Below are 26,395 nucleotides of genomic sequence, written 5' to 3'. Positions count from 1 at the left end.
TGGCTATTCTACTTTTCAAAATGACGTTGATGTTTCACAGTGAATGTGTCAACCTTTGAGGTTAAATGATAGTTTGTTGTGGAATATTTGCAAGGCTAATTAGGTAGTGGGTAGTGTTTATGGTCTAGGCTGGGTAAGTTCGGGGGTCAGTGTGGTAAGATACTTCAATAGGGAACAAGTACAGTTGAATGAGTACAATTTTGAATATACTCACTCACAAACACAAAACATGAAACATACTTCTAGCAACCAGACAGACAGACAGACAGACAGACAGACAGACAGACAGACAGACAGACAGACAGACAGACAGACAGACAGACAGACAGACAGACAGACAGACAGACAGACAGACAGACAGAACAGACAGACAGACAGACAGACAGACAGACAGACAGACAGACAGACAGACAGAGATAGATAGACAGACAGAGATAGACAGTCAGCCAGCCAGCCAGCCAGACAGACAGACAGAGACAGCCAGAGAGACAGACAGACAGACAGACAGACAGACAGACAGACAGACAGACAGACAGACAGACAGACAGACAGACAGACAGACAGACAGACAGACAGACAGACAGACAGACAGACAGACAGACAGACAGACAGACAGACAGTACTCACAACACTCCGGTATAGCCGGGTGCACAGAGACACTCTCCGGTCTGGTGGTGGCACGTGGCTCCGTTGAGACACTGGCAGTGCAGGAGGCAGGCCTTGCCGTAGTAGGCGGGCTCACAGGGCTCCTCGCAGCGCCAGCCCTGCCAGCCGTCCGTGCACACGCACGCCCCCGTGATGGGGTTGCACCGCGCCCCGTTCTGGCACTGGCACCGGTTACTGCAGTGAGCGCCCCAGAAGTCACTCTCACAGCCTGGAGGGAGGAGTAGAGGGAAGCATGGAGGTTATGCTATAACAATGTGTCAATGTTATATTATATTATAGCCTAACACTGTGGTTCTCAATGAGGGTCCTTGAGGAGGTTCCAGCTGGTCCCCGGCAAAATGAGTGAATATGGCATATTGGAAAAAGTTACATACTATATACCAATATATATCAAGATTAAAACAAAACAAAATAAGTTAGAAATATTTCACTTTATGTTTAATGAAACTAAAATATATAAAAGTTTCACTTATGTAATTATACAAAAAAGGAAAAGACTAAGTGGAAAAACAATGTTTCCGCAATATTCAAATTGTTTGATAATTGAGAATTTGAGAAAGTAGCTAATCTACTGTACACAACCTCAACACACCCCCTCTCTCTCCCTCCCTCCCTCCCTCCCTCCCTCTCTCTCTCTCTCTCTCTCTCTCTCTCTCTCTCTCTCTCTCTCTCTCTCTCTCTCTCTCTCTCTCTCTCTCTCTCTCTCTCTCTCTCTCTCTCTCTCTCTCTCTCTCTCTCTCTCTCTCAACTCCTCCCATCATCTTTCTCCCTCGGCTCCCCATCCTTTTATCTCCTCCTCCTCCTCCTCCTCCTCCTCCTCCTCCTGCTCCTCCTCCTCCTCCTCCTCCTCCTCCTCCTCCTGCTCTTGGCAGAGAGGAGACTTTTCTCTATCTCTCTTAGTGAGCCATCATAGCCGCTGTCTGCATCCTCACACAGACTCAATTATTCAGCAGTAAAGACTAAAGAGCCCAAATCAAGTGACTAATGGCCTTGATCAGGAGCAGCTATAGCGTTGCCGGCATGGAGAACATCACTGTCTGCTCTGAAGGAGGAGCTGAAGAACATGCTTTGACGTGTGATCATTCTTTTTCAGGGAAGGTTTTGATGGTTTGCAAATTGCATACAGTAGTTGTTTGCCAAGAACCTAATAATATGAGCTCGCTGAAAAGGTTATGGAACTAGCTTGCATTCTGGCTCTAGAATATCTGTCCAAAACTGTTACTTTTCAGGATTCAAATTCAAAAACAGCAAAAGTAGCAGATCCACAAGCTCGAGCTCGTAGATCTGCTACTTTTGATGCTTTTGTGTGACGCTGTAGAATATGATCAAGTAGGTCGTTAATTTAAGAGAAAAACGCAAAAAGTTAAAGTATGGAGATAAGAGGTTTCTGTCCGACAGCAACGGTATGTTCTGTATTCTCACAACGCGTGACATCGCGATGCACTGTGAGCTTGTAGGTCAGCCATTTTAACTATTCGTGTGACAAAAGTATAGGCTACCAGGGGTTAAGTGGTTAAGCGAATGTAATGCAAAAAAAACTATTGAGGAGGCAGACCACTGTACAAAGGTATTTTTTACAACTTTTAGTTTGGGTAAACAATTGCCTTAAAACACACAGACTACTCAGCAACGTGTTTCGAGTACAAGAACTCTCCTGCAGGCAGCAGGTTTCCTGAGTTCTTGTACTGGTTTCGAGTACACTCCAAACGCATTGGATTATTTTCCTCCCCGGAAACCCTAGGACTCTCCACTTTGTCTGTGTAAGCAAATATAATATCATAAATCAGAGTAGCCTACCCCTGGTTATTTTTCCGAAAACAAATTACTTTAATTAATTCGCTGCAAGACGGTACCATAAAACATTGAAATGAAATAAACTCAAACCACATCATAACTTTTTTTAGCGCATCACTTTTTAGTGCCTTTAAAAAGGGAGCTGAGCCAGTAGAAGGCCAAGCTGTCGATCTAGCGGACAACCTTCGTTGCTATACTCTCATTTTATGGTCATCAAATGTGGGTCATGACTGACAGAAGGAGATGGAAGATACTAGCGGCTGAAATGGGTTTTCTGAAGACGGTGGCGGTTATCTCCCTCAGAGAGTAGAGCCACTGCTTCTTTATGTGGGAAGGAGCCTGTTGAGGTGGATCGGGCATCTATTAAAGGGACTAGAGGTTTGGGCCGCTTCGCGGCCCTCACATCTAGGCCCGATCATAAAGAAGATGCTGCGGCCAGAAAGAAGGAAAGGTGTAGTAGGAAATGTAGTTTTATATTAACCCTACCATATGTAAGTACATTGAAGGCGGGGAAAGAAGCCTATATTATAGCCAGAGCTCTGATCAACAGTCTGGGGCAAGTTGTGTTGTTTTTGTCGCATTCCTACGGCAATAATGTGATGACCATGCGGACCGGTAGGCAATGGTTCCGATAGGAGACACAAAGGAAACTCTTTGTGTCTCCTACCGGAACCGCTGCCGGTCATCAAATTATTGGCTTAGGAACGTGACAAAAACTTTAAAATATACTATGAATTCAAGTCTCCATGGGGTGACTAACCAATCAGTCATTTTGGCAGTGAACTATCCCTTTAAGGACAGTGGTGTAAAGTAACTAAGTACATTTACTCAAGCACTGTACTTAGTGCTGCCACTTGTGCCATTGCTATAGAGCCTGCCTGCTTGCTCAGGGGATACATTTAATCTTGACCATCAGGTCAAGATTGGTGTCAGATCCTGTGTCTATAGGTGAGACATGACCTTTGACACGATCTAAATGTCTCAATAGAAGAGCAGGGAGACAACATACAACACACCCCAATTGCATATTTATGCAACCGTGTATGTAATTCCGTAGGGAGTTCTACAGACAAATCTCATAGAGATATACAGTAGGCCGGGGTATAGTTTGTTGGTAGTGTGTGTTTCCCTATCACATGTTTTAATGACGGCTTTCTCAGCTGTCCTACAATTCTTTTTATTAAGACTTGAGCGTTGCCCCAAGCAGTGTGACACTGTGTTTCCTACTACAGCCATATCACCCTCTGTAGAGATAAGAGCATGTCAAGTAAATCCTTTCAATTCAATTCAATTCCATTCAATCTTTATTTTAGACCCAAGGGACCATCCAAATCATAACAAAAACAATACTACTTTGATACAGTCATTATAAACAGTGGTGTAAAGTAACTAAGTACATTTCTTAAGTACTGTAATGAGTACAATTTTGAGGTATTTGTACTTTACTTGAGTATTTCCAATTTCCAATACTTTTACTTCTACTCCACTACATCTCAGAGGCAAATATTGTACTTTTACTCCACTACAATTATATGAAAACTTTAGTTACTAGTTACTTTGTAGGTATTGATTATTATTACAAAACATACGTTACCCACTTCAGCCCTATATATATTTCGGCCATTTGAAAATAGCCGATCTACAAGCTCACGACGCATTGTGAGCTTGTAGATCTGCTATTTTCTAAAGATTTTTTTATAAATGTTATACATTTGAAAACTTGTGAAAAGGGACATTCTGCGTACTTTCTACCTTTGCCACTTTAAGTACATTTTGATACCAATACCTTTGTACTTTTACTCAAATACATTTTGAATTTACTTAAGTAAAAAATGTGAGTACTTTTTCCACCACTGATTATAAGCCACTGTGAGTCGTCTGATGCTGCCTTGTTTGTAGCGACCCCACAGGTGGGCAGTTAGTATACAGAGGTGCACAGAAAGTGAAATCTTCACCTGTACTGAGCACATTTACGACACAGCATGTTCCCTTGAGCATACAGTACAGCTTCACTGTCTGTATACAGTATGTCTGTATACAGTATGTCCTTGTCATCAGAGAGGTCATTTCAGATTATATGGCCCACATATTTAATCTCACAGCAGACACTGAGGGCAGTGCCGGAGAGATAGAAGTCAGGAAAAGGTTGACTGTCTGTCTTCCCTGCTTCGGACAATCTTCATCTTACTCTTTTTAGAATTTAGAATTTAGCATATCAAAATGAAATAAGTGATAAAATACAACAACAACAAAAACTTGATCGTTTATGTTATGGGAACATTTTGTACACAAATGTCCCCTTATCTGTGTGTAACTGCAGACCAGCCTTCTCATTGACCCATCAAGACCGGGAAAGCATCTGTGTGATGTTTTTTATTTCTTTGGCTATGCGACGCGTTGTGAGCTTGTAGATCTGCTATTTTCAAGCATTTTTGTACTTTTACTTTCGGTACTTTAAGTACATTTTGATGCCAATACCTTTGTACTTTTACTCAAGTAACGTTTTGAACACAGGCCTTTTACTTGTAACAGAGTATTTTTATATTTTGGTATTGCTACTTTTACTTAAGTAAAATATCGGAGTACTTCTTCCACCACTGCTAATTTCCCGCTGTGCATACTCAAAGGGTCTATTGTACATTATAGGGCCCTATCTTTTCACTTAAACACTGTGCATACTCAAAGGGTCTATTGTACATTATAGGGCACTATCTTTTCACTTAAACACTGTGCATACTCAAAGGGTCTATTGTACATTATAGGGCCCTATCTGTTCACTTAAACACTGTGCATACTCAAAGGGTCTATTGTACATGTATTATAGGGCTCTATCGTTTCACTTAAACACTGTGCATACTCAAAGGGTCTATTGTACATTTATTATAGGGCTCTATCTTTTCACTTAAAAACGTTCCAGGATTTCAATTCAGTTCAAGTTCTAGAGACACAATCTCATGATTTTAAACCATAATCTGAACATGGCCATGACAAGGCTTTCCTATGATGTAAACAACCATCAGAAACAAAGATTGCAGCTCTGCATAGAGAGGAACAGCAGCAATATTTAAGGCCAACACAAATGAAAAAAATAAAATAAAGATTGTATAAACCTACTTCGTGCAAAAGCATTAAGTAATAACAATTAACATAATTAATCATAATTAGCATAATTTACATATGGCAGTCTGTGGTGTTGTTGCCTTATCCCTTATGCCTAAACATTTAAGGAATTTTTTTAACCTACTTTTGAAAAACATTTTAATATAGTTCAAATAGCCGATCTACAAGCTCACAACGTGTCGATGTAGATCGGCTGTTTGCAGTGGTGGAAAGTAACAAAGTACATTTACTCAAGTACTGTACTTAAGTACAAATTTGTGGACTTTCTTCACTGGAGTATTTTATACGTTCAGTACTTTTACTTCTTCTCCACTACATCTACAGAGCTGTAGGCTACATATTGTGTTTTTACTCCGCTAGAATTATTTGAAAACGCTACTAGTTACTTTGTAAATTTTGATTATTATTACCAAACATACATTACCCACTTCAGCCCTACAGTATATAGCCTACATTTTGGCCATTTGAAAATAGCAGATCTACAACGTGTTGCGGTGCGACACATTGTGAGCTTGTACGTAGATCTGCTATTTTCAAACGATTTGTTTACATTTGAAAACTTGGGACATTCTGAATAATGTGAACTTTTACTTTTGGTACTTTTTTTTTTTTTTTTTTTTTTTTAATTCCAGACTTTTTCTTGAAATAGAGTATTTCTATATTAAGTACTTTTTCCACCACTGTTTTTCATTATGATATGGATGGGTCCCTTGGGTCTAAAATAAAGATTGAAAGGATTTACTTGACACACTCTTATCTCTACAGAGGGTGATATGGCTGTGGCAGAAACACACTGTCACACTGCTTGAGACAACACTCAAGTCTTAATAAAAAGGATTGGAGGACAGCTGAGAAGGCCCTCATTAAAACGTGTGATAGGGAAACACACCACCACGTCATACAGCTGGAAAACTATCCCCAAGCCTACTCTACTGTATATCTCTATGAGATTTGTCTGTGGAAATCCCCACGGAATTACGTAAACGGCTGCTATTTTCAAAAGATTTTCATACATTTGAAAACTTGTGAAATGTGACATTCTGAATAATGGGTAGTTTTACATTTCGGCACCTTGCTAAACTAACGGCCTAAGTCATTTTTTTTTGTTTTTCAGGAAAAATACAAAATTGATTCAAAACATAACTATAAGATATTTCTTAATCATTTCACCCAAAATGTTTATAACAAATTATGACTATTAAATTACACTGTCTGTCAGTTATGTAACATAAGAGATTTAAATAGGTTTAAATAGGATTAAATCTGACCTAGGCCAAAAAAAATAAGTAAATAAATGGCCTAAATCAGTAAAAAAACTATGTGACTTAGGCCAGAAAAATTGCCTATTTTGGCCTAAGTCACACTGGGGAGTTACAGTATACTAAAATGGGAGGGAACAGCATGACCCTTTTCAATTAGGATATGGGCGATTTTACCAGAGGTGGCCAGTGTCATGAGGAGCTGACTTAGGCAAAAATATAATTTTCCTCAAATAATGACTTCGGCCATTAGTTTAGCAAGGTGACAATTTGGTACATTTTAATACCAACACTTTTGTATTCTGGACTTTTACTTGTAACAGAGTATTTTTACATTGCTGTATTGATACTTTTACTTAAGTAAAACAAAATAGTATTTTTTCCACCACTGGCTGTTTGAACTATTTTAAAATGTTTTTCTAAAGTATTAAAGGCTAAGATAGGGTCCTCTATGTATCTCCAGACGTCCTGTCAGGATGTAACGTATGGACATTCTTATCCTCTCTCTCTCTCTCTCTCTCTCATCTCTCTCTCTCTCTCATCTCTCTCTCTCTCTCTCTCTCTCTCTCTCTCTCTCTCTCTCTCTCTCTCTCTCTCTCTCTCTCTCTCTCTCTCTCTCGGTCCCCAGCTAAATGATAGATAGTTAGGATCCAATGGACCCCTAGGGGTGTACAGATGGGCCCAAATCGACCATTGAAGGTCTGTAACTCTGAGAGTACAATGGAACCAAATGGACCCTTATGAGTATTTCCAATTTCTACTCCATTACATCTCATATATATATATATATACATATACATATACATACATACATACATACATACATACATACATACATACGCACGCACGCACGCACGCACACGCACACACATATATATATATTTATATTTTTGTATTCTTTAAGTACATTTTTATATGAATAATTTGAACTTTTACTCAAGTAAATCTGGAATTCCAGACTTTTACTTGTAACAGAGTAGTTCTAATACATTGCAGTATTGATACTTTTACTTAAGTAAAATGTGTGAGTACTTTTTCCACCACTGCTCCACAGTGAGTGATGTGGATGAAAGGTGAATGGTGATCATATGAATCATACACTGGGTGATTGATGTGACACCGTTAAGCTCGGTGGACATTTAACAGAACAAAAGGAAGAACACAGAGCAACTATAGTGAACCAAAGAGAGAGGAGACTGCTATGGTGTTTTAGATATGTGTAAAAACATTACTGATACAAATAACCCATTCAATCCGAGTGCTGCGCTATGAGCTTGTAGATCTGCTATTTTTGGAAAAATCGTGAAAATATGTGTAAATCTTTGAATATATATATATATATATATATATATATATATATATATATATATATATATATATATATATATATTTTTTTTTTTTTTTTAAACTAATGGCCTAAGTCATTTTTTGTTTTGTTTTTCAGGAAAAATAAAAAACTGATTCAAAACATAACTATATGATATTTCTTAATCATTTATAACATATTTAGAACATTTGTAACTCAAATTTCTGCTTCTGGGGGGGGGGGGGGGGGGGTGGTCCCTGGAACAATATATTTTGATATTGGGGGTCTGCGGCTAAATATATATCATTTGGGGTGGTCCTTGACGTGAAAAAGTTAAATGCTTATTTTTTCAAAATCATAAAAGCTCATAGCGCGGCACTCGGTATCTGCTATTTTTTAATAGCCGAAGAAATCAAAAAAATGACACAGATGTGTTCCCGATCGTAATGGGCTAACGCACCATGACCATGAACTACTTCATCAGATAGACTGACGTCTGAGCAACAATGATACCAGATTCCTGTTCTATTCTATCACCATTATGTTCTCCATGTGACATGTTCCATCATATCTCCTGGTCAGGTCATGCGTCCAGGACATGCACATTATCTATATGTGTGTGTAATCAACTTCACAACTTGTGGTGTGATGAGGCCAGAGGTTTTTCAACCTGTGGGTTGGGGCCCACCAGGGGGGTCCCAACGCGATTTGGGGGGGGGGGGTGGGGGGCTTGTGAGAGAAACAAGCATCCAGGTCTAGGAAAACCAGCCCAAAGAAGTGACTATGGGCCACATAAGCACTTTAACATATACATGAGCTATTTGAAAATAGCAGATCTACAAGCTCACAACGCGTCGCGATGCGACGCGTTGTGAGCTTGTAGATCGGCTATTTTCAAATACATTATAAAGAAGATCTGGCAACCCTGGTGGGGGGTCCCCAGATGACAGTAAATTGACAATTTGGACTTTCAAAAGGGCAAGACCAGTTTGGTAGAGGTGTGGGTCGTGTAGTTACGTTGCCATGATGCGACTCCAAAGGTGGACAAGAAATAAACAAATAATTGCCCCGTTGATTATTATTATATATTTGGACGTTCAAAATATGCTCCTCATCGACTTACGTTGTACGTTGAAACAGCTCTCAAAGTCAAACTCTTTTAGCATGTAAACAAACACAAAAAAAAGCTGATCCAGAAAACCCAGCACGGTTTGCTTTTGTTAATAAAAATGTTAACTTCCTGTTGATTTTGCTATTTTTATTAAGAAGACATGTCCATCTTGAACAAAATTGATGATGGAATGTGACATTGTGGTTAGACATGTTCCTAAGCAGTGATGGAAGAAGTACTACTTTTTTTTTTACTTAAGTAAAAGTATCAATACCCTAAATAGACCATTACAAGTACAAGTTTGGTATTAAAAATGTACTTGAGTTAAAGTACAAAAAGTATTGGCATAAAAATGTACTTAAAGCACCAAAAGTAAAAGTACTTCAAATCAAAATGTGTAAAAGATCTTTAGGAAATAGACGATCTACAAGCTCACAATGGGTCGCAACGTGACACATTGTGAGCTTGTACACCTGCTATTTTCTAATGGCCGAAATGTATATAGGGCTGAAGTGGTTAGTGTGTTTCGTAATAATAATCAAAATCTGCTAAGTAACTAGTAACTAAAGTTTTCAAATAATTGCAGTGGAGTAAAAGTACAATATTTGCATCTGAGATGTAATGTAGTAGAAGTAAAAGTACTGACCAGTAAAGTAAACGTACCTCAACACTGTACTTAAGTACAGTACTTAAGTAGCCTACATGTACTTAGTTACTTTACACCACTTTTCGTAAGCTATATTACATCTCAGAGGCAAATATTGTACTTTTACTCCACTACAATTATTTGAAAACTTTAGTTACTAGTTACTTTGTAGATATAAATTATTATATTATAAAACATACATTAACCACTTCAGCCCTATTTTATACATAGGCTATTTTCAAACATTCTAGTACTTTTACTTTTGGTACTTTTGGTACTTATTGATGAATACTTTTACTTAAGTAAAACATTAGAGTACTTTTTCCACCAGTGTCTTAAGTTTGTCATGCATATCGTTTTCCAATAAAGGACGAGTGTGTGGGTGGAGGAACGAGGTGGGAACGCATTCATTGGCTGTTTAACCCCTTTAGACCGGGGAAGAATCTGTGTCATTTATAAGATTTATTTGGCTATTCGAAAACAGCAGATATACAAGCTCATAGTGCGGCACCGAGTGCCACGCTATGAGCAAATCTTTGAATATATATAATTATGTTTTGTAAAGCAAACATGTTTTAACTCAAATCTTTGCTTCTGGGGGATTCTACAAATGTCTTCTAAAAAACAGTTGTTTTTCTTTAAACGTATGTTGCTATAATATCAGTGTTTCTCAAACTTTTTCATGTCCAAGGACCACCCAAAATGATATGTTTGGCCGCCGACCCCAACATCTCAAAATATTTTGTTCCAGGGACCCCCCCAGAAGCAAAGATTTGAGTTACAAATGTTCACTTTAAAATATATATATATATTCAAAGATTTTTTGTTTTTTAATAGCAGATCTACAAGCTCATATGAGCTTGTAGATCTGCTATTTTTGAATAGCCAAAGTATAAAATAATGGATTAAGTTACACATCTATGTGTTCCCGGTCTTAAGGGGTTAACATAAGGTTTTCTCCTCCCCTCACATGACGGCATATAAATGATGGCTGAGTATCTGACATGAAGGCACACTTCATCATTCTGGAGGGAACAGCTGACAGGACATTACTGGTACAGGAGATATAATGTTTTCTTTTACTGCTTTTTATCTTTGTATCTGTTGTTCTGCTGAGGACGTTCGTCTTTATAGTGTTTATCTTATCTGTAACACAGCCTTGAGTGTCCATTTAACTCTGGAATTATAACTAAGCAGTGGTGGAAAGTAACTAAGTACATGTACTCAAGTACTGTACTTAAGTACAATTTTGAGGTATTTGTAATTTACTTGAGTATTTCCAATTTCCAATACTTTTACTTCTACTCCACTAACATATCAGAGGCAAATATTGTACTACAATTATTTGAAAACTTTAGTTACTAGTTACTTTGCAGATAAATTATTACATGATAAAACATACATTAACCACTTTAGTCCTATTTTATACCTCGGCTATTTGAAAATAGCAGAGGATCGGCTATTTTCAAACATTTCAGCACTTACTTTTGGTATATTTTGATGCCAATACTTTTGTACTTTTACTCAAGTAACATTTTGAACACCAGACTTTTACTTGTAACAGAGTACTTCTACATTGTGGCATTGATACTTTTACTTAAGTAAGACATTGAGTACTTTTTCCACCACTGATAAAAAGGGACCCATAAGGCTCAGGATTTTGCCGTGTATATACATGCATATTTTATGATAACTTGTCTTAAGAGTTTCTTGGACAAACGGTATAAAACGTGTCTTTTGAAAGGTACTAAGAGAAGCTTCTGTATGTAACAGGTTAATTTGATATACGTGTCCAATATGTATATTAATATTACAGACTGGAATCCTTGCATTTTGTGATGAATGGATTTCTGTTCCTGCTGTTTGCTGCTCTGGCTCTGAAGAGCCAGGTGAACGCTGGTGAGTGCCATCTTTAACACTGTATTTATTAATAGTTGTAGGAATCAGAAACAATTGTTTCAATCAAATTTGATTACATTATTATTATTGTTATTGTTATTACTAATTTGTACTGTTAAGGACATGTGTCTTGGTATCTTGAGTAGCAATGTTAAATAGGTTGTTGTGTAATTAAGAATTAATTAACTAACTAACTAACTAACTAACTAACATGGTATACAACATAATTCAATAATAATTCTAAATAATATGAATTAAAGAAATACTGCTTAAACTGACTAGATCAAAATGTAGAACTGATTTATTTTCTTTTTTCTCAGATTCACACATGCCCATTGATGTCCTTAAACATATGGTGCATGATGCTAAAGACAAAGTGGATAGTGATTATAAATACTCCAGGAAAGAGTGAGTAGGCCTACTGTATACCAACTTGTCGAGAATGTGAAAGAAAAAACAATTAGAATCAATTGTTACTTCACAGGTTTTACAAGTATAAAGATGTGGGTGACATTTTTTGTTTATAAGCTCCATCCTGTTTCACCCCAAGAAGTCAAACGGTTGACTTCTTGGGACTGACATCCGGCAAATAAGGCACATGTTGACTTTTGGGGAATATGAGTTACGATTCGACTTTTGGGGAATATGAGTTACGATTCGACTTTTGGGGAATATGAGATACGATTCGACTTTTGGGGAATATGAGTTACGATTCTGTCCCTATCGGGACATAACTCGAACGGCGCTGAGTTGGCTCAGTCGGACCTGGCAATGCTCGGCGCGGCGACTCGCTCGCCTGACGGCGGTGCCTCCCGTGGCTCAAGTTCGTTTGAGACAGCGTGCCTGTGCCAGCGTGCCAATGCGTCGCGATGCGATGCATTGTGAGCTTGTAGATCTGCTGTTTTCAAAAGATTTGTATATTTTGTACCTTTGAAAAGTTACGAAATGGGACATTCTGCATAATGAGTACTTTCTACTTTTGTTACTTTAAGTACATTTTGATACCAATACTTTTGTACTTTTACTCAAGTGAGTAAAAGTACTTTTTCCACCACTGCTCATGTCCAATCCAACACAGAAGCGTGTAGCCTACTTTAGTTTCTATACTCTCATGTCCAATCCAACACAGAAGCTTGGAACGTGTCCAGAAGAACCCAGCTAACATCACAGATGCTCTGCGACTGATGAAGCAGCCTCTTGGAGACACCCGCAATGCTGTGCGTTCTGCCGACATCATGGACACTAGCATCAAAATGATCCACAAAAAAAGTTAGTTTTGTGCTTTTGTTTGCATTTTTTTTCATCAACATTTTTTTTGATCAATTAATCAATTATTTAAAAAAACTAAATTTTCAGGCCGCTACGAGGCCTTGAAAAATCCAGTCCAATAGACTGCTGTTTGTATTTGTTTACAAACATTGAGACTGGACGCACAGGTGACTGTTTCATGTAATCAATTCCCAACAGATCCCCAAACCTGCTGTTTTGGGGTGCGCTGGTTTCAGTTCATTCAACCTCCTCTGTGTGTTGGCTAAGCAGAGCAGTTGGCAGAGCAATGGTCACCGAGTTATGGCCACTTGAAATGTTATAAACTGCAGGCAGTTTCGGGTCTCTACAACCACTTCCTTGTAAAACCCGGACGTGAACAGATGCACTTCTGGGTTGCACCATTGAACTTTTTGGGTTTTTTTTTAATGCGGTTTTCAAATATGTTTTGACACAGAATCAATGGTCAAGACTCACCAGGAGCCTGGATGGCTTGGTTCCAGGCTTAAAATAATTAATGTAAATATTTTCGGAAATGTCTATTATGAAAACAAATAATGGGCTTTCTACCAGTGGAACCAAAGGAGGTAAACAAAACGGCCGCCACTGCTAAGCTCTATTGGAAAATAGTGTAAACTAAAGCATTGTTTCTCAAAGTGGTTTCCGGGGACCCCCAACCCAGCTAAATTAGTTAACATAGCGTCACAATCATTTTAACCACTTAGCAAAATTAGCAGACATAGGCTACAAGCTCATAGTGCGGCACCAAGTGCTGCACTATGAGCTTGTAGATCTGCTATTTTTAGAAAAATCGTGAAAATGTGTGCATATCTTTGAATATATATATATATATATATATATATATATATATATATATATATATATATATATAAAAATGTGTTTTTTTGTTTTAAAGCAAACAGTTTGAACTCAAATGTTTACTTCTGGGGGGGGGTCCCCTAGCAAAACATATTTTCAGATGGGGGTCCGCGGACATATATATATCAATTTAAGGGTCCTTGGCGTGACAAAGGTTGAGAAGTGCAGGGTTGTTGACGCTTTGTATCTCCGCCTTAGTGAATAATAAGATCTCTGACGAGGACATGGACATGATCGCCGAGATGAGCGGCTGCTCAGCCAGAGCTCCTCCCCCTTCCTGCAAAACCCCTCCCAATATGGTCCCGTTTCGAACGCCCACCGCCGTCTGCAACAACAGGTGAGGGAGGCGGACTGATAAGTAGGTAGAGATGTACCCATACGGTATACCCGTGTGTCCTTCTCAAGATAACACATTATGCCACAACTTGCATATCGGTCGATACCGAGTACCGATCCGACACCAGTGTGCAGTGGTGTAAAGTAACTAAGTACACTTTTGAGTATTTCCCATTTTCGATACTTTTACTTCTACTCCACTACATCTCAGAGGCAAATGTTGTACTTTTACTCCACAACAATTATTTGAAAACTTTAGTTACTAGTTACTTTTTTTATTTAGATTTGTATTACTAAATATACATTAACCACTAATGCTTCTATATATATTTCGGCTATTTGAAAATAATAGCTCACGCTTGTAGATCTGCGACGCATTGTGAGCTTGTAGATCTGCTATTTTCAAAAGATCTTTGTACATTTTAGACATTTGAAAACTTGTGTAATGGGGCATTCTGCACAATGATAACTTTCTACTTTTGGTACTTTAAGTACATTTTGATACCAATACTTTTGTACTTTTATTCAAGTACATTTTTAATTCCGGACGTTTACTTGTAACAGAGTATTTTTACATTGCAGTATTGATACTTGATACTTAAGTAACACATTTGAGTACCTTTTCCACCACTGATTAATATTTTCAAGAACGTAGATTCAGAGATAAAAAAAAGAAAGAGAAGAATCACGTCTATTTTCTCCTTGAAAGGAAAAACCCGCATCTGGGATCTTCCAACATGCCCTTCACCCGCTGGCTGCCTGCGGAGTACCAGGATGGCGTCTCTCTGCCCAGAGGCTGGACTCGTAAACGTCGAGCCTATGGGCGCATCCTCCCCTTGGTACGTGCATACAACACTGCATTTAGTTAGTAGTTTACTTTGGTGTATACTTTACTCTATATTAAGTTAAAGAAGAAATGTACGGAAACAAATCTGTGGTCTATGTATGTATTTTCTCTATGGTTAAATAGAAGTTATAGGAACATATTGTTTTGTTTCATCAGTTAGGCAATGGCTATCATACGCAGAACAATCTGTAGTGTTAATTTAACTCCAAAGACTGTACAAATAGAACCAAATGGACCATACCGGGTTTATTTGGATCCAATTGTCTCCGGAGTTGGATTTTACTTTGTGATGACTTTAAAGTTGTACAATGCAAATTCACAACTAACGATTTTTAGCAACCTCTGCTGGTCACTACCGTCACTGCATACAATTTCCGTGTCCTCGATTACCCAGAATTCCATTCGTTTTCACCGGAAGCCGGAAGCGTTTCAAAAAGCGATCTTTTAATTGTTTTATACTATCTACGGATCGTTTCTCTTAGCCAGTGGAGCATTAGTTACCATGAGCTGTGCTTTCTTTTTCTGTTCTTTTTCGATCTTCTAATCCTACATTCTCTTAAAATCAGCGTGAGGTTCATTTTTGTTATTAGCGCGATAGTTCCTGGCCAAACAGGAAACCGTTGCGGTAGTTCCTGGCCAAACAGGAAACCAGTGCATTTCCACCTCCGTTTTCCGGCCAGATGACGTAATTTCCCCGGGAAAGTCCCCCCAGTCCACGTTCAATATAAAATATATAAATAAAAGGCTTCCGGGGGTGAAATTCATGGAGTGGGTGTTGTGAAACTTTTGCCACTCACAAAAGATATACAATTTAACTTTAGTTTTGTTGAAAACGTTACCTAGTATGCCTTTAAAGACGGGGTGCCGTGATTTTCAGAGATCCCCCCCCCCCCCCAAACATAATGGTCAGGTATTATGGTTATACTAGAAGGAAGATTATTTTCAAAAAAGTGTACAGAAAGTGTTAAAATTATGTTTTTATGTGGACACGCCTCCAGTTCATTAAGTATACCTGGTTCTCACCTTAGCACCTCCTCCACCAACTTGGCACCACCCACCTGTCCTAGTCCCTCCTCCTCCTCATGTCCACACCTGTTGTGTTATGATAATGAGGGGGAGGGTATATTTTTACTGTGTCATTAAAGTGCTGTTTTTCTATTGGCACGTTTGACCCTCAAGGTTTCAGCCTCCAGGAAGAAACTCAAAATAGTCAGAGAAGACGTAAAACACCATAAAAACACCACCAGGGGGCTTAATGAAGTTCTATCAACCTCATAGACACATGAAAAAAACAGAGAAAGTGCAAAACCATGGCACCACCTCTTTAACTGAAGTCCTTGTCTCTGCCCAGGTGAGGAAAGTGTCCAACCGTGTACTGCGAACGGCCAATGAGGACGTGGAGAGCGACTCTCTCTACACCCACCTGCTGACCATCTTTGGCCAGTGGACTGACCATGACCTGACCTTCACCCCGATCTCTCCTGTCATCCGTTCATTCAATGGAGGCGTCGACTGTGACAAGACCTGTGATCGCACAGAGCCTTGTTTCCCCATCAAGGTCAGTGTCACAGCATGACAGTGGTGAATATACTGTGTATTACGTACACAGAAAAAAAGCCCAACATGTTATACGTGTCATCCTAAAACAGATCCCCAGAAGGGATCCCCGTTTCGGCCGCAACTCTAAAGGCTGCATCCCCTTCGTCCGCTCGTCGGCCGGCTGCGGCTCCGGCAACGCGTCGGCGCTCGCCGTGCGTCAGCAGCTCAACGCCATCACGGCGTTCATCGACGTGGGCCAGGTGTATGGCTCGGAAGATGCCAAAGCTCGCGACCTCCGCGACCTCACCAGTGAAAAGGGCCTGTTAAGGGTCAACGCCCTGAAGGACAAGGGCCGCGATCTCCTGCCTAACAGTACGATGGCCACCAATGTGTGCGCCACGCGAAGGAAGATCACCAATGTCACCGATGCCCAGGAGGTGCCCTGTTTCACGGCTGGTGAGTGAAGATAAACTATCCTGTGTCAGGGCCGGATCTAGGCGTAGGCAAGGGGGGGGGCAAATGACCCCCCAAATGCCCTGACTGCCCCACAAAAAAAATAATATATATATATTTTATTTCAACACATCCACTGCCAAGGGCTAATCTCATAATGTACTCACCAGTGCCAAGGTGTTTTTGTTGTTTTTTTGTTTTTTTCATGTCGCCATAGATCTTGTTAAAATCCTTAAGATTGAGCGCTACACGGTCTGTTTACATCCGCGCGATCTCCCTGTATCTCCCAGTGAAAACCACGTGTCAAACGGGGCATCCATGTTTGAGTTAGAGCGGATTACGTTAAACAGTGAAATGCGAGGAGAAAAAACTACAGGAAGAGAATTGAGTTTCAGTTTCGTCTGTAGAATGGGAGCGGGCGTGAGCGTCAAAACCGGATCCCAAATAATTCTATTTCCTGTCATCAAACCGGAAACGGAAGTGGATCAAAAAAAATCCGAAAGTGCACCCGGACCGCGCATGCGCGAAAAGACCGCAGCCCGTAGGGCTACGGTCTCGGCGCTTAACAGTTGGATTTAACGGCCCGTAGGACTACGGTCTTGGCAGTTAATGTGTTAATATATTTTTTGGGGGGGCCTGTGAAAGTTACATTTATGGTGTGTGTGATATGAAATGTGAGTTTACCATAATCAAAGTAATCATATTCCATCATGCATCATTGCACAATTCAAATAATTCTCCGCCCTGATTTGCCATGGACAGCGTTGCCAGATATTGCGAGAGAAAGAAGCCTAGGAAAACAAGCCCAAAAGAAGCAAAGTAGGCGGAAAAAACTGGGGGGAAAAAAAAACGTTTGAGTCCACGCCCCATCAGTATTTCCTATTGCCCCCCTAATTAAACATTTCTGTATCCGGCCCTGTACCTATGTTATAAAAATAAATGAAGAGATATTAGATATTTAGATAATAGAAACAATTTATTGTTTTGTTGTATTTTCAATCTGTCACAAAAAACACCTTAAAGTGGTCGTCCCATCCCTTAGCACCAGTGGTGGAAAAAGTACTCAAATATTTTACTTAAGTAAAAGCACCAACACTGCAATCTAGAAATACTCTGTTACAAGTAAACGTTCGGAATTAAAAATGTACGTGAGTAAAAGTACAAAACTATTGGTATCAAAATGTACTTAAAGTATCAATAGTAAAAGTACTCGTTACGCAGAATGTCCAGTTTCACAAGTTTTCAAATGTCTAAAATTCATAAAAATCCTTTGAGAATAGCAGATCTATCGCGACGCATTGTGAGCTTGTAGATCGGCTATTTTCAAATGGACGAAACGTATACATGGTTTATGCAGGTTTTGTAATAATAATCAAAATGTAAAAAAGTAACTAGTAACTTAAGTTTTCAAATAATTGTAGTGGAGCAAAAGTACAATATTTGCCTCTGAGATGTAGTGGAGTAGAAGTACTGAAAGTTTGAAATACTCCGGTAAAGTAAAAGTACCTCAAAATTATACTTAAGTACAGTACTTGAGTAAGTGTATATAGTTACTTTACACCACTGCTTATCACCCCACCCATCCTTACACTGAATGTTTTTTTTTATTCACTGACTGATAACTAGTCTATAACTACAAAACAACCAATTGTTTTATTCCATTTGACCGTTGCTGTAAGTCGGGTGTCTATCAGCCACCCGTGTTTAAGTCACGACCTTCCCTCGCTGTCCGATATAGGGGATGAACGTGCCAACGAAAACATCGGCCTGATGGCCCTGCACACAATGTTTCTGCGCGAGCACAACCGTCTGGCGCGACGTCTGGCCAAACTCAACCCCCACTGGAAAGGAGACAGAATTTTCCAGGAGGCCCGTAAGATCCTGGGAGGATGCCTACAGGTAAAAGGAACAGACAGTCCTCCTTAGCCCTAGTGTTGATTTTGACAGCACATTTTTATTTATAGTTCTTTGAATCAAATTCCATTTTGTTTTAGTCATATTTCAGTCATCTAAAATGTTTTACTGTTAGTCTAGTTTTAGTCGACTAAATATCATAAGATTATAGTCGACTAAATCTACAGTTGATATAGTCGACTAAAATGTATTTCGTCGGTGCCTTGATGGCGTCGTAATGGCTGATTTTACACTTGGTTGCATGTTGAAAATAGCCGATCTACAAGCTCACAAAGCGTCGCAGAGCGACGCGTTGTGAGCTTGTAGATCTGCTATTTTCAGAGCGCCCTAACACCCGAGCACAAACAAACATAAAATTACTTGTCTTTTAGTTCTTTTAGATCTCTTCTCCATCAGTCCCTCACTAATAGTTAGTCTACATTTAGACGAAATTGTCAATATATTTAGTGTTAGTTTTAGTCATTGTAGCTTAGTTTTTATTCAGTTTTTATTTCTTTTTTTTGTCAGTGAAAAAGGTAGTCGACGAACATTTTCCGTCATAGTTTTAGTCGACAAAATCAACACTGTTAGCCCGTAGCACTTGCCCTAGCCTTGACGACCATGCAGTCTTATGCAAAGGTTAAAATGTAATTAAGATAAGAAGGCATGTTAAAGGAGAATTCCGGACATTTTAAGTGTTATCTTTGATGTGTCGTTACTCACCTACCGACGTAAAAAGTGGCGTTGTTTTTTTCCAGAGATTCCCCTGTCGTCATTTTTTCAACCCGCTCCGTTGTCATAATGGGAGCGCGTGGCTTAGGGAAATTCGTCTATTATAACCGATGCAAAGTTATTTTTTTCTCTACTACTACTCATTGTAGAGTCTCATGATAGTCAAACATGCGCTGCTCTACCTGGCAACATGCGCTGCTCTACCTGGCAACACCAAGTTGCCAGGTTCTGGAAAGAAACAAGCAACCAGTGTTAAATCGTTCGGCGTTAGCGGTAGCCTCTCAGGAACTTTCAGCGCATGTTTGACTATCATGAGACTCTACAATGAGTCTAAAATGTCCGGAATTCTCCTTTAACTAGACAGATACCAGGTCCATTTGTTGACCTGGCATCCTATAGTTTGTATAGTTTCAATGTACATATTATTTATTTTTTGATTATAATGTTTAGAGTCTAAACATTATAATGTACATGTAATGCTTTATATCTGCAAAGTAACTAGTAACTAAAGTTAAAGTAAAAGTACAATATTTCCCTCTGAGATGTAGTGGAGTAGAAGTAAAATTAATACTTTTACTCCTATAGACAATTGGAAATACTCCAGTAAAGTAAAAGTACCTCAACATTGTACATAAGTACAGTACTTGAGTAAATGTACTTGCTTTACACCAATGGATGGAAGTGACATGTCAACGGGTGAAACTCTCTCCCCCACAAACCTTAAGGTGATCACATTCAGGGACTACTTGCTCCACATTCTTGGTCCAGTGGTGGTCCAGAAAACCATGCTCTCTACCTACCCTGGCTACGACGAGAACGTGGACCCCAGCATCTCCAACGTCTTTGCCACGGCCGCCTACCGCTACGCCCACCTGAGCGTCCAGCCTTTCATGTTCCGTCTGAACGAGACGTACCAGGAGCACCCCGACTTCCCCAGCCCACTGCTACACAGAGTCTTCTTCACACCGTGGAGGGTGGTCTTTGAAGGTATGCCCAGTGGTGGAAAAAGTACTTAAATAAAAGTATCAATACCGCAATGTAGAAGTACTCTGTTACAAGTAAAAGTCTGAGAATTCAAAATGAGTAGAAGTACAAAAGTATTGGCATAAAAATGTACTTAAAGTGACGAGTTGTAAGCTGGCACAGTAGACCTGCTATTTTTTGCTTTTTTTATGTTGGAAGTTAAAGTGGTAGCAGTAAATCTATGGGTTTTGATAAACATTTAACCAGTGAAAAGTATTACCACAAACGTATGCCTATAAATAATAACTACATTGGATCCATTGGAACACAGTTTTTTTTTTTCCCCCCCAAGTTAACGTTTTGGACATGCACGGTTTCCACCCGATAGCAACATTATCCAAACGGCTAACTGGAAACTAACTGTTTGGTTGGGGCACCACAGGTGGCCTGGACCCCATCATCAGGGGACTGGTGGGTCGCAAGGCCAAACTGAACATACAGGAGCACATGATGCCTGATGAGCTAAGGGAACGTCTCTTTGAGTTCTCCGAACACATGGCCATGGACCTGGGCTCTCTCAACATGCAGAGAGGCAGGGACCATGGACTTCCTGGTACGTACCAATGAATTTATTTTTAACCCATTAATACCTGGAACGCATCTGTGTCACTTTAGATTTCTTTGGCTATTCAAAAATAGCAGATATACAAGCTCATAGCGCGGCACCGAGTGCCGCGCTATGAGCTTGTAGATCTGCTATTTTTGAAAAATCGTGAACATTTATTTTTTAATATTTTTTTCCGAAAAATTGTTAGGATTTGGATTTTTTTTAGACGCGGCCTCAGGTCTTAATGGGTTAAAAGGAAGAGACGGCGACGTCGTTTTCTCTATCCCGCAATTCCAGCCGGCAGATTCGTCGCACTGGCTGGCAGTGTTGATTTCGTCGACTAAAACTATGACGAAAAATTTTCGGCGACTACCTTTTTTAACTGACAAAAACTAAATAAAAAAAAAACTAGACTATGTTAGCGAGGGACTAGTGGAGAAGAGATGCAGTGGAACTAAAAGACGAGTCATTTTATGTTTGGCTGCGCTTGGGTGTTGTGCTCTGAAAATAGCATTTTCAGCATGCAACCAAGTGTAAAACCAGCCATTACGACGCCATCAAGGCACCGCCAAAATACATTTTAGTCGACTAAATCAACTGTAGATTTAGTCGACTATAATCTTATGATATTTAGTCGACTAAAACTAGACAGTAAAACATTTCAGATGACTAAAATATGACTAAAACAAATGGAATTTTATTCAAAAGACTATGACTAAAACTAAACAAATTCAACACTGCTGGGTGGCAGACTCACACCGGAAGTTCCGTGAAATAACATTGGAGCCTACGAGAGCCGGCTGGACAGCTTATGAACAAACACCATTTCTGAGACAACCCTTGAAGATTTAAGTGCTATAATTTTGGGAGGCAGCCGGCCTTATGGCTCTGAGCCGCCTCCCACAGACATACAGGCACTGCCCTGTTTCAGACTGTCACCACAGTCATATACTTGACAAAAATAATATAGACCTCCAACGGTGCCGGCCTCCAGTCTGTCCGAGTCACACCACAGTCATAATTGCATATTTCGATATCAATTAACAACTCTTTGACTGCCAGAGTATTTTCATAAAGTACTCCCCCAGTGCCAGCAATTTTCGTGTTTTTTTATTTTTATATTTTGAAATTTTTCATGAAAATAATTTAAAGACACAGCACAAATCCGCCACTAGAGAGCAGCACATGACAGCTTGATCAGGTCGTTGGCTCACTGGCACCCTTCTTGAGAGATTAAACAGGGAAATACATGAAAACGGATGTGACGTGGTCTCAGATTGTCTGATCGGCCAAAATTACGATGTGATACACGACGGCGATGACTGATCGTCACCCAGACCATAGATTATAGAAGAGAACCTGTCCGTTCGTTTGTTATACGGTGTGAAAAACCGTGTGTTAACCTATTCTGGACGAAAATGACCGGGGAAAAAGAATCAAAAACCGGAAACGGAACCCAGGTCATGAAACCGGATGCAGATGTGGGTGAAGTAAGTGGAACTCGAAAATAACATTGAATATTAAGCAGCATAGCGCAATCAGAGATTAAACAATGAACACGCATCCAACGCGTCTAACACGTCGACGGCGGGGGTGGATTAAGTAGCAATTGACGCGTTTTCGAGTCAATGGCGTTTATAGAGTAAATTCTTGTTTAAAGCTGTGGGAAGGCTATTTTATTGACATAGCAATAAAATAGCCCTACACACGTGCACGGACATGTGCACATAATGTACAGTGGTGGAAAAAGTACTAAAATTATTTACTTAAGTAAAAGTACCAATACTGCAATATAGAAGTACTCTGTTGCAAGTAAAGTTCCAGAATGTACAATTTACTTGAAGTATACTTGAAAGTATTGGCATCAAAATGTACTTAAAGAACCAAAAGTAAAAGCACTAAAATGTTTGAAAATAGCAGATCTACAAGCTCGTAGATCGGCTATTTTCAAATACCCTAGGTATAAAATAGGGCTGCAATCATTTATATCTGCAAAGTAACTAGTAACTCAAGTTTTCAAATAATTGTAATGGAGTGAAAGTACAATATTTGCCTCTGAGATGTAGTGGAGTAGAGGTAAAAGTACTGATAATTGGGAAATACTCCAGTAAAGTAAAAGTACCTCACAATTTTACGTAAGTACAGTACTTAAGTAAATGTACTTACTTTACACCACTGCATTATGTAGGGCTGCAATAATAGCTTATTTACGATGAATTTAAACTCTTTGCTCTCTCTCTCTCTCTCTCTCTCTCTCGCTCTCTCTCTCTAGGCTACAACAAATGGCGTAAGTTCTGTGGTCTATCACAGCCCCCAGACTCTGCTAGAACTGGCCCGAGTGTTGAATAACCCCAAGTTGGCCATGAGACTGATTTCCCTCTATGGCAAGGCTGACGACATCGATGTGTGGCTGGGCGGAGTGTCGGAGCCCTTCGTCCCTGAGGGCCGGACGGGGCCCTTGTTCGCCTGCCTCATCCAGAAACAGTTCCAGAGGATTCGTCAGGGAGACAGGTAAAACATGCAGTGATGGAAGCAGTCAGTGGTGGAAAAAGTAAAAGTATCAATACTGCAGTGTAGAAGTACTCCGTTAAAAAAAACTGAGTACTACTTCAAAGTTTGGAATTAAAAATGTACTTGAGTAAAAGTACAAAAGTATTGGTATCAAAATGTACTTGGAAGTACTAAAAGTAGTAAGTACTCATTATGCAGAATGTCCCATTTCACAAGTTCAAAATGTAAAAATCGTTTGAAAATACCAGATCTACAAGCTCACAATGCGTCGTATCGCAACGTATTGTGAGCTTGTAGATCGGCTATTTTCAAATGGTCGAAATGTATAAAGGGCTGAAGTGGTTAACGTATATTTAATAATAATCAAAATGTACAAAGTAACTAGTAACTAAAGTTTTCAAATAATTGTAGTGGAGTAAAAGTATAATATTTGCCTCTGAGATGTAGTGGAGTAGAAGTGAAAGTAGTGAAAATTCGAAATGCTCCAGTAAAGTAAAAAATACCTAAACATTGTACTTAAGTACAGTACTACTTGAGTAAATGTACTTGCTACATTACACCACTGGAAGCAGTGTTAATTCTGACAGCACATTTTGATTTAGTCTTTTGAATAAAGCATTTAGTTTTAGTCATATTTTAGTCATCTGAAATGTTTCAGTTTTAGTGTAGTTTTAGTAGACTAAATCTACAGTTGATTTCGTCAACAGGCCTTGCTGGCGTCGTAATGCCTAGTTTTACACTTGATTGCATGCTGAAAATAGCCGATCTATAAGCTCACAACGCGTCGCAGCGCAATGCGTGGTGAGCTTGTAGGCTTATAGGCTAGTAGCTCTATAAGTGTTAAATAGTGATAAGTGTTAAATAGCTCTTGTGATAGTAATCATCGGTTGCTATAGAGAGTGTTCAGAAACAATGTCTCTCCATCTCTGTAAACAGAAAATGCATTTGCGAGTAAATATTCTCCTTTTTTTTCCACTTCCTACAATAAAAACTAAATGTAAATACAAAATAAATACAAATACATTTCATAAAAAAGGTTTTCAGAAGTAGTGGAAATTGCAGATCTACAAGCTCACATCGTGTCGCATCGTAACAAATTGTGAGCTTGTAGATCTGCTATTTTCAGCAGTTTGGGTCCCCCGGAGAGAAAAATATCTCTTTTGGGTCTTGGGGCAAAAAGAAACAAGAAAACTAACTGGGAACTCGGAACCATTGTTCTAAAAAAGTTCATGTTCAATTTCAGACATTGGTGGGAGAACCCAGGAGTTTTCACACCGAAGCAGAGAAGGTCCCTGGAGGGCACAGACCTGGCTCGCATTATCTGTGACAACACCGGCATCACCGAGGTCCCCGACAAACCCTTCCAGAACAAACCCGGAGGGCCCGCACGTTTCACCAAGTGTACAGACATCCGGAGCTTCGACCTTAGACCATGGAGGGAAGGTAGTGAATGAGTACCTTAACCCATTTACACCGGGAAAGAGTCTGGGTCATTTTTTAGATTTGAGCTAAAAAAAAAAGCCTTATTTTATACTTTGGCTATTCAAAAATAGCAGATATACAAGGTCATGAGCTTGTAGATCTGCTATTTTTGAAACATCTTGAAAATGTGTGCAAATCTTTGAATACATATTCTTTTAAAATAAACATTTTTAACTCAAACCTGTGCTTCTGGGGGGGGGGGGGGGGGACATTTGAGACAAAGTTTGAGAACCACTGATTTTATAGAAAAAGAAAAAGAAAAAAACTGTTAGGCTTTAGAAAGAAGATTTGAGTTACAAATGTTCGCTTTAAAAAATTATATATATATATTCAAAGATTTGCAACAAACATTTTCACGAAAAAATAGAAAATAAATCAGATCTACAAGCTCATGTGCCGCGCTATGAGCTTGCAGATCTGCTATTTTTGAATAGCCAAAGAAATCTAAAATGACAGACAGGGATGCGTTCCCGGATTCAATGGGTTAACGCACAAATTCATGTTTTGACCTATTTGACTGAGGACGATTGATGCCATTCCTTTCTTTTCTTTCTTTCCATGCATCAAGGTTCTTACGGCTTCTGTCAGGACGAGCCATATTAAGATTAATGACCACCAGGTATAACCACTATTATTAGGCATGTAAATCGATTCAAGCTGGTGACAATTTAAATCGATTTAATCAACCCTTTAAGACCTGAAGCCGATTCTAAATCCCAACAGTTTTCTGAAAAAACTATGTTTCTATATCAGTGGTGCTCAAACTTTTTCATGTCAAGGACCCCCACAATTATATGTATTTGGCCGCGGACCCTCGTCTCAATTTTTCTTTTTTCCAGGGACCCCCCAGAAGCAACGATTTGAGTTAAAAGTGTTTGTTTTAAAATAATATATATTCAAAGATTTTCACACATTTTTAAAGATTTTTCAAAAAAATAGCAGATCTACAAGCTCGTAGCTTGTAGATCTGATATTTTTGAATAGCCCAAAGTGTAAAATAATGCTTTTTTTTTAGCTCAAATCAAAAAAAAATGTTCCAGGTCTTAATGGGTTAAAATCAAATTACAATTAGTTTTCCATACATTT

At 39.3% G+C, this 26,395-nt stretch overlaps 1 protein-coding gene and 1 pseudogene across 2 annotated transcripts in view; one reads left to right on the top strand and one right to left on the bottom strand.

Annotated features, from left to right (window-relative positions):
- LOC308082313 (uncharacterized protein) overlaps window positions 1-26,395 on the bottom strand; it is a gene marked incomplete at both ends in the record, with an annotated part of 162,441 nt that overhangs the window by 49,024 nt on the left and 87,022 nt on the right. Inside the window, one exon of the mRNA XM_080424030.1 lies at window positions 628-874. Coding sequence (XP_080280156.1) covers window positions 628-874 — 247 coding nt within the window. The remainder of the gene's footprint in view (window positions 1-627; window positions 875-26,395) is intronic.
- Window positions 11,741-25,281, top strand: LOC308078010 (eosinophil peroxidase-like; annotated as a pseudogene). The gene is made up of 12 exons: window positions 11,741-11,801; window positions 12,122-12,209; window positions 12,931-13,070; window positions 14,145-14,283; window positions 14,992-15,121; window positions 16,481-16,687; window positions 16,779-17,124; window positions 18,860-19,020; window positions 20,472-20,733; window positions 21,152-21,322; window positions 23,589-23,827; window positions 25,071-25,281. The product of its transcript is annotated as an eosinophil peroxidase-like (transcript).

Source organism: Gymnoscopelus braueri (genome assembly GCF_963280865.1).
Source record: "Gymnoscopelus braueri genome assembly, chromosome: 1".
Classification (NCBI taxonomy): Eukaryota; Metazoa; Chordata; class Actinopteri; order Myctophiformes; family Myctophidae; genus Gymnoscopelus; species Gymnoscopelus braueri.
Note: the sequence above shows the minus strand (reverse complement) of the source record. Positions and strands in the feature narration are given on the sequence as shown.